Here is a 9,808-nt window from a genome sequence, read left to right on the forward strand (position 1 = left end):
ACGAGCTGAGGCTTTTCTTGGAGTTGAACTCCAAGTTATGACGTGTTTTGGGCGTTCAACTCCGGATCATGACGTGTTTCTGGCGTTTAACTCCAGACAGCAGCATGTACTTGGCGCCAAGTTACGTCATCTATCTTCGCGCAAAGTATGGACTATTATATATTGCTGAAAAGCGCTGGATGTCTACTTTCCAACGCCGTTGAGAGGGCGCCAATTGGACTCCTGTAGCTCCAGAAAATTTATTTCGAGTGCAGAGAGGTCAAGATCCAACAGCATCAGCAGTCCTTTTTCAGCCTAACTCAGATTTTTGCTCAGCTCCCTCAATTTCAGCCAAAAAATACCTGAAATCACAGAAAAACACACAAACTCATAGTAAAGTCCAGAAATATAATTTTTGCTTAAAAACTAATAATATTTAACTAAAAACTAATTAAAACATGCTAAAATCTACATGAAATTACCCCCAAAAAGCGTATAAAATATCCGCTCATCAACCTTCATCAGTAGCACTGTACCTTGTCATGGCCATCGGGTCGACATCTGCTTTCCCAAGTAGATAGCTAATCGTCGCATTGGAATCCCCACCAATGAGCATTGCACGACGAGCTCTTTGAAAGTGATTATCTAGGTCCTTCTTTGTGAACTCGACATTGGCATAACCACCGGCTTGGCCTACCATTAGTCCCATTATTTTAGAGGTTGGAAGACCATTATCATGCATGGTATTCGCCTGAGCTTTTTGTGGCTTAGTCAACCCTCGGTGGCTTGGAATTAGGTGTACCAAGCATTATGGGACAAGATCGTGGTTGTGCTTCTCGACTAATTTTTTAACCCTCCAAGTCGAAGTTTTAGTGTCAAGATACACCGCAAGCATGGCTTCACAACCAGTGCGAGTCAGCGCTCTATGCTCCCGCTTCCTACTCAAACTAGATATGTATTTCTCGGCTCTCTTTCCTTCCTTGCTGCAAAAAAACCTCCTTCTGCGCTGTGTTCCATCTTTTCCACGTGCTGTATCACCCTTGCGAACTCCAAACCCGAGACACCTCGCATAACGTACATACAAGTTATAAGCTGCATCTGATGTTTCAAAGGTCTGGTTTATAATATCATCGGCCGTCACAGACATACACTTACTACTATTGCCACCACAATCACAAGTGCAGTTAACATTTTCTTCCACACTAGTCATCATGGGATCTTCGACGTTGTCTTGTGAACTGAGTGGTTCCGAGTCAACATCCATTGCACCCTAATGAGATGAAATAATAACAGGTATTCAATGAATAACAGTTTTCGATTAAATGCTATTAGTATTAATTAATTAAAACCTTTGAAAGTGACTGACTAATGCTCGTTGTTATAATTACAAGTAACCCCTATTCATACTAAACCTGAAATCAATAAAGCTAAACAAATATTTCAATAATGATTCATGTTTTTAATTTCTTTTTTGACTTGAGGATGCTTGGTTTAGATGATGAAAATTGTTAAAAGGTGGAAACAATCTTAAAAGTAATCTAGGAATACTGATGCAATCTTCTTCCATTGAACTTAATCTGCATAAAAACTTATTAACTTAAATAGTTAAATTTTACAATTTTACATTTTTACTCGAAAGTTTTTCCTGGTTTGAGTTTTGTTATTTTTGCAACACTTGCACTTTGATTTTAAGAGAGAGAAATGTGTCCCAACATGCCGTCACTGTTAGGATAAGGAGTTTAATGAGTTCGGCAAGTGAGAGACCAAAGCATAAGGTATCTCCTGGACCACATAATACTGCATAATGATTCTGATTTCTGAACCACATGTCTCAAAAGCCCTACCCACAAACCGCAACCTTGCTCTAAATGCATGTTCACTGTTTTGATAGAGCAAAAATGATGGCACTAATAATAGGAACCACGGTCTTTATCAACAAAAACAAGATAGAGGCGCCTGAAAATCTTTCAAGGATGGACACCATGAGAATTGGTGACAGACCTCTCTGGTTTAGACCCTTCACCATAGTTAAAGTTGGGGTACAAAACTTTGGCTCAGGCTTGGTTAAGGATGACACACTTGCTGTATTGAAAAGGGAGCTTTACCAGGCAGTGGAAGGTATCCCATTTCAACAATATTGAATCTACTTTTTCATTTTCTTTTTCATTATAAGCTTTTAGCATTGTCTAACCATGAAGAAAGGGTATGTGATATGTTTGAAATCAATTTCACTAAAAAATATGTTTCAAGGAATCAACAGGGGAATTTTTGGACTCCCATCTGCCAAGAAATTTGAAATTGAGAGTTTGGTGCAGCAGCTAGAATCTCAGAATCCAACTCCAGAGCCAACTCTAGAACTAGACAAGGTAACTTCAACTCTGCCTAAATTATCTGATATATGATTGTGATTACAATTTATGATCTATCCCTATCAATAATTTCTATTACATGGAAGGTGGCTGGGTGCTAGAGGCTTGTTTATAGCACAATCACAATTCTGAGATCAAAGAGAACCAAGTTAGGTCTCAGAGACTTTATCTCATTGGATGAGTTTTTTCAAACCATTGACATAGCCAAGGTACAAACTACAAAATTTTGAGTAGAGAGATTGTATATAACTTTTGACATTAGAAGATGCAAACTGTGTTTCCAGTATTTCATCTTTGTAACTTTTATCTACTGAGTTTGAGCATTGGTCATTTGATTCTAAAATGGAGAGCAAAGCAGTTAACGTGGTCGAGTTCAGTGCAAAGGGGTTGAGTTTGTTTTCAGGACAGCTTAGTATTAAGGCTTCTTTCAAGATTGCTTCAGCAACAGTTAAAGCTCTACCTTCTTGTTTGACCAATCTTAATTTATCTCTCTGTAATCTATAACTATTGCTGCTGAGTAACTACCTAATTAGATAATACTTGAAATTCACAGAGGGTTGACATTAACTTTGAAAGCTCCACCATTACTCCTGATCAGGTAATGCTATTAGATACTGCATTTTTTCTCTAGCCTAATTAATTGTATTTGAATATTTGTCTGATTTTTCCAAGTTCAAATTACTTTCTTCCTTGCATTCACAGTTGATGCATGTATTCCGGAAAAACTATAATCTTCTATTGGGCATCTTCAATCCAGAGGGATGGTTGGAAATCACGTATCCTAAGATCATATCATGGACAAACTAAAGGGCTGTGAAACTTGCTGTTTTTCTCTGTCTTTTATTCTATCATTGATGAAAATTCTTGTTGTTTCTTATTTCAATTTTCTCATAGATATGTTGATGACACCATGAGGATTGGAAGGGACAACAAGGGTAATATCTTTGTGCTGAAAAAAATTGAAGATAGAAGTCGTAATCCTCAAGGTTAAGTAGTATTTTATTTACGATAAATGTTGGGGTGACAATTTTTAAAAACTCATACTTTGACTCATCACTACATCATCATAAGATAGAGTGTGGAACTTTCTTTGATGGTGAGTTCACTCTTCATCCATCCTTTAGTGAATGAATAAGGAGTTAAAGATGAGTTTAAAAAGGTTATGTCGTCTTAACATAACTCGATAGGTTTGAGTTAGACATGTATATTTTTATTAATCCATTTTTAAGTGTTTTGTCCTCTTTTTTTTCTTGATAGAAACTAGTGGTGAAAATTTGTGATATATTGATTATAATTACTGTTGCATTGCGAGTATTAGTACTCACTAATGGTAAAGTAATTTTACCAAATGCATTTTTTTGTAGCTTATGCATATTAAAAGTTACTTTTATTTTAATTTACCAAACATAGCTAATACAAATCTTGAAAAGTTAAAGTTTTATCAAATCGGGCTATAACTGACTCATCTAGACATCTACTGGACAAGACTTGGTTGTTATAGTTTATTCATAGATTTTCTTTTTCCTATGTTGTTTTTTTCCTATATTTGAAGGCTTTTGAGTATGGTTTATTATGATCTTTGCTTCATGCTTTGTTTAGTTATTTACTTTTTTATGCTTCAACTGCGTTTTGAATAAGTGGTCCCTGAGTAAAATCTTTTGGACAGCCTTGTACTCTCTACAAAGTTAAAATTTGGAGTCTACGCTGCGGAACATTCCTAACTTATACAGAGGTTTCGTGCAGGAAAAGGCGAAACACCAAGAACCAAAGGACAAGGTGGCAGCGATGGCGACAGTGAGGAGGCAAAGGATGTTGGAATGCGAAAAGGAAAACATGGAGAAGAAGCCCTTCATGGACATACAAACTGAGACCAAGAGATTCAGGCAAACAACACTTGATTTGATTTCCATTTTTAGCATTCAGCAACAATCGTCATAAATCAGTAACAAGTAATCCCTAATCACACTAAACCTTAAATCAATAAAGCTAAACAAAAATTTCAATAATGATTTGATTTCTATTTTTAGCAGCAGCAAGAAAATTTCAACAAAAGCTTTAGGAATTAAAAAAAGAGCAACAGCACAAAATCAATTATTTTATTTTCTATTAACCCAGTCACAGTTTTACATTCAAAAATCAACAAGGCCACATTCAAAAATCAACGACAGGACATAAAAGGAAGAGAAGAACCGAAGAAGTGAAGGCAGTGCCGCTAACCTTCGACGGTGACATGGACGGCGCCCGGCGAGACGACAGCGAGTGGTGACACAGCGGCGAGCTGCTCCAAGTTCGAGAGAATCCAGAAAGGACGGCGACAGGGGGAAGGAGGACGCCGAACTACGATAGAGGAAGCAGAGGCGCCGACAGCACGGACGGCGGCGGCACCGCGGCAGACCCGTTGCAGGGTGAACTTAGGATTTTGGTAAGGTGAGTTAGGAAGGTGCTATGGGTTCAGACTTCAGGTGATAGTGATATATGATTCACGTATTGGAGGGTGGGGTGGGTACTAGGAGAAATGGGTGGGTGTTAGGGGAGAAGGGGTGAGTTTGGAAAGTGAATCCGACCATTTTTTAAGTCGGTTTTCGATTGAATCGGTAAGACCGGTCGTCTGACCGGATTTTTAAATATTAAAATTGATTTTATTTTGATTAATTAAAAAATTTATAAAAAATCGGTTCACTAAACACATCCAATAATATGACGACACGTAGGCGTCTTTATAAAAAGACGTTTTTTCTAACTTTGTGGGAGCATCCCTTTCATTATTTCCCTTTCTTCTTCCTCCGCTCTTCTTAATTTCTTCTATTGTTCAGAAGTTATAGAAAAAAAGAAACCAAATATATATATTATGAAAAGAACAAATCCCTCACAATCTTCCAAAATTTTCTCCTGTCTTGAGAGCCTTGGACGCTCAAACAACACTTGCATCAATGTTGCTGTCATGTGAGGGGCCCAATCTCAAATCGAAGTTACCCCTCATAATTTTTTTTTCTTTTTAGAAAAGAAAATGAAAAAAGAAACAAACTTTGTCAAACATAGGAAAAAGATAAAATAAAACCACAAGGCACCAGTGTTTCTTTGGAACCTATAATGAAGAGTCCATTAACAATTTATCAACACCTCAATTTGGCCAACTTCGAATGTCCATATATGAATGTTAAATTTTTCTAACCTTTTTTTTTATTATTTTAACTCCAACACTCAGGTGTTAGCCTATGATCCCTTTTGGAGTCTTGACAATAGTTGTAAACCATGTGGTACATTTGCACCCATCTCATGGCACTATATTGCTGCCTACTCAACTCGCCGGACCTATAGGGCGAGGCTGAGACGGCGTGGCACCAGCGCGGCGCATACGCCGTGCAACCACTGGCCTTGAAGTTTGTGTACCTTGCCACAAAGGGTTGGTACCTATAATCAGCTTTGTACTTGCCATCCTCGGTTGCCCATGATGATGCATCCCATATTGAACCATAAAGCCACATTGGCCTCATTGGAAATGTCTCTGCACTTTTCCTCGGGTACCTCCTTATTGGCACATCATCCACAAAGAATCTGATCACATATTTCAGTGTCAGTAAATGCAAGTTATTTATATTTATTTTCGTATTATATTTCAAAGTTACGAATATTTATTCCAAAGATGATAATGCTACTTTTATAAAATATAATGTCACTTTTAAAATTTAAAATTGCATTATCATTTTCCTATTTATTCCTATCAATAATTACCTGTTCTAAATGCATATACAATAATTTATTATGTGAGTCATAACGAGTACATAAAATATTTTCTCATTTAGTCATTTATATGAATGTGCAGGCAAGGAACGATTAACGGCCACTTTTTAACATTTAGTATATGGTGATTGTATTTTTCCAAGGCAAATTTTTTAGTGTGTATAAAAAATTTGGTATTTTTTATGATAAATTTTAAATATTTAAAAATAATTTATTTTTATATTTTTTACATTAAATATTAACTTTTATTTTTGTTAATAAATTAGATAAATATATAGGCACATAGCATGCACCTTTTTCTAATAATGCGGATTTATTGTTGTGCTCAATTTGATAGTTTCAGTAGCTGTCAACAAAAAGAATAGCTACATCAATAAATTAGTTAATGTTACTTTTAACTTTTTTCCATTAGTCAAGTTATATCAGATTTTGTTCACCCCACACTTGCAAGATTACGATGATTTTTGTGCCATTCATGGGATCTTGATTCTATATATACTTTTTATGTGACACTAGAACGTATTATTAAGTATTAAAAATCTGTCAAATTTCTATTGGCTTAGCTTTCTATCTTAATTTCAGAGAAAGAGGAATCCTTTCTCTTTCATCTTCCAAAATATCAAACAGTGCTCGCTCCTAAAACGGGACAGCAAAAATGATCAGAACGAACCAATCAAATCGATGCCACATACACAGAGTCCAATCCAAGTTCATACTGTGGATTCTTTTTATCTTCTTCCATATCCTTTCGGCAGAAAACGAAACCGTCTGATTTTAGATTAGAGTTTGCAGATAAAATTTTATATAAAATTAATTTTATAAACTTTATTTGGTATTAACGTGATTTATATTTAATAATTTTATATTAAAATAAATTATATAATAAAATAAATATTATTTGAATTATATTATTAATAAATTATTTTTAAATAAAAATTATTTAAAAAGATATGAATTTCTATTATTTAAAATTATATATTTTTTAACACTTTTTTTGTTATAATTAAAAAAATTATGTGTTGAAATTTAATAATTCTTTTGCCATAATTTTTTAGTATTTTATTTTTTTTATTAATTTGGTCTTCTTAATAAAAAAGCTAAAAAAACAACATTCATAGTATGAAGTATGAACAAAAAAAATAAACGATAAATTGATAAGAAAAAATCAAAATTTAAAAGAAAATACTAAAAATAATATTATGAAAAAATTAAAATATTTACTTGTAAAACATAATCATAAAAACATTAAATATGAGAATTTTGATGATTGTTCTTTGTATCTCTTTTTACGTATAAGAATGAAGGATAAAATTGATAAGAAAAAATAATTTTTAATTACTTCTTTAACCATAACAATTGAAAGTAAAAGGTACAATTTGTTAATTCAGGTGAACGGAAATTAAATATAGAATTACATTTGTGTTTAAAAATAAGAAAAATAGCTAAACAAAAAGTTGAGACTTTAAAAAAAAAATTAAATGTGAATTTTTAGACTTAAAAGCTAAACCAAACGTATCCTAAATAACGCTTACTCTTTTTCGAGTAATCTACTACTCTTAATTATCTTTATTTAGAAGAAACATTAACTTTTTAATATGGCACCTATATTAATGTATGGATCATAGGAATTGAAGTAATGAAAAACAATGTATTACATACAATTAGTGACTTACATTATTTCCTTAGGACTCCAGAGAATAGCATAGTGATGAAAATCTTTGGTTGGATCAAACCATAAATGGAACTTCATCTCTCTGCCTATAATTTGACCATCTCCACTTCCTCTGATATAAACATTGGTCTGCAAAGTGTAAGGCTTTCCAAACGTAGTCCCAAGAAACTCAATGTCTACTTCATCATGGAATCCAGGATGAGCTTCATTGTTGGAAAGCTTCGATTAAGAAAATAAAATCATGTTAATTAGCAACGAGTTAGATAAACATGATTAGTGGGATTCCTTAATGTACTTACATAGAAAGCTGTTATAACTCCAGCAGTGTAGCCAGGTTGGAGCTTAATGGAAGCACCAAAGTATCCGGATCGAAACGGAGCAACAGACTTGAAGCCACTTCCTGTTTAAGCAGAACAGAAAAGCATTGAACTAATAATAAAAGTTAGTAATTAGATTGGATAATTAAGCATATGATATAAAGTGAAGTGTGTTGAAACTACAACCTGAGGTTCTATCAAGCCAAATTGTTAATGCATTTTGTTCTATTCTTTGGTGCTGGGGGCCCCAAAGGTTCCTAAAACCTTTGTAAAAGTTCATCGTCTTGAATTTGGAACTTGGCCAGTAGCCAGGTGAAGGTGGCCACTCAGCATTGCTTGAAGGGGCCATCAACATTAAAATAGCAAATACAAAAAGAGCCATGAATGAATGAAAGAAAGCAATGGCCAGTGAGCAAAAGTGTCTAGTAGAAAGCAGAGTGATTCTGTTGTGTACCAATGCAAGGGGTGCGTGTTCTAACTCCTAACTGTTAAGTAAGACAAATGTTAAGGGAAAACTGCTCAAATTATGGTGCATATATATATATATATATGTGGAATAAGAGTTATGGTAATGGCAGTGAGCTTGGTATAAATAACAAGAAATTAGTGAGTCCCTCAGAGAATTAATGGTGAGTTGTAATTGTGGATGGATTAAGCTGAATTAAACGTTGATCAATAATATATCTAAAAGATATTATTATTCTATTTTTTTCTATATTTCTTAACCTGATAGATGAATCATTAATTTGTCTAAAATTTAAGTTTTATTTAAATATTTGTTGTTGGCCAATAAATTATTGCATATATAAAGAAGAATTCAAATTTATAAGACTTGATTAAATAGATGAATGAACTAATTAGTATATTAATCTAAGTTAATTATAAAAAAAATTATAATTGCTAGAAAAAGTGCAGTTTATTTTCTTATAATTTCTATAACCACGTTTAAGATAAAAGTCTACATTTATTACAAACATAAATTTGCAACAGATCAGAATATTAAGCTTGTGGAATTTCAAAATGACACTGGTCAAATAGATTGGATAAAGCAAACATAGCAATAATGATTTGTAAATCATCATAGGGAACTTAGGATATTTTCAATTTATTTGTTTTTCATTTTCTGCCGTTATTGCTACTTCTTTTTTCTTTCATCTTTTTTTATCCCCACCTCTCTTTATTGGTTATGACAGAAAACCTGTTAGCTTGGTTGGAAAGGTTAGAAAAAGATGATGGTATACAGAAGAGGGTAGATGAATGTGTCTTAAATGTGGATCTTTATTTATGTCATCTTCTTCTGTGTTTGCATGGCCTTTTTTTATTCCAACCAATTAAGTTTTATAGCTTGTACCTCTATGCTTTCCAATTTCATTCAAGGCTACAGAAATTTGTGACTCAACCCTGAATTTCAACCACCCCCATCTTTTTTCTCTGTGCTACTCACCATTGCCATTTCCCTTTCTCGCTGTCCTTGTTACCATTCAGCCTAGGCCATATCATATGTGAATTTTTATTAATTAATAATATCAGCCTTATTAATATAAGATTTTACAAAAGTATTTTAACTTTAAATGCTCTTATTAAATAAAGAATGTTACACTCCTTATTTACTAGACAAATTTTATTTCTCTACTTTATTATGTTTTATATGAATAGTCGACATTTAAAAAATAACATATATACAAATCAGATTAATAAAACATGTAAAAAATTAAAGTTTATAACCTACT

General features: G+C 33.6%; 1 protein-coding gene and 1 pseudogene across 1 annotated transcript; one reads left to right on the forward strand and one right to left on the reverse strand.

The window, feature by feature from the left end:
- The first annotated feature begins 1,880 nt into the window (after window positions 1–1,880).
- Window positions 1,881–4,822, forward strand: LOC107493688 (fibrillin protein 5 homolog; annotated as a pseudogene).
- Window positions 4,823–5,173: 351 nt separating this feature from the next.
- On the reverse strand, window positions 5,174–8,634 carry LOC107493687 (probable xyloglucan endotransglucosylase/hydrolase protein 32). Its single transcript, XM_016114744.3, has 4 exons — window positions 8,265–8,634; window positions 8,061–8,161; window positions 7,763–7,980; window positions 5,174–5,903 (listed from the first exon to the last, which is right to left on the reverse strand). Exons 1-4 carry the CDS (start codon window positions 8,458–8,460, stop codon window positions 5,537–5,539), a joined length of 882 nt encoding a protein of 293 aa, XP_015970230.1. The 5' UTR covers window positions 8,461–8,634; the 3' UTR covers window positions 5,174–5,536.
- Window positions 8,635–9,808: the final 1,174 nt, after the last annotated feature.

Source organism: Arachis duranensis, chromosome 6 (genome assembly GCF_000817695.3).
Source record: "Arachis duranensis cultivar V14167 chromosome 6, aradu.V14167.gnm2.J7QH, whole genome shotgun sequence".
Taxonomy (NCBI): Eukaryota; Viridiplantae; Streptophyta; class Magnoliopsida; order Fabales; family Fabaceae; genus Arachis; species Arachis duranensis.

Coding starts and splice junctions, on each gene's coding strand:
- LOC107493687 (XM_016114744.3), bottom strand. CDS start 8,460: ATGGCTCTTTTTGTATTTGCTATTTTAATGTTGATGGCCCCTTCAAGC. Junction 7,981..8,060: donor GAGTTATAACAGCTTTCTAT/GTAAGTACATTA, acceptor TCTTAATCGAAG/CTTTCCAACAATGAAGCTCA. Junction 5,904..7,762: donor TGGAGTCCTAAGGAAATAAT/GTAAGTCACTAA, acceptor ATATGTGATCAG/ATTCTTTGTGGATGATGTGC.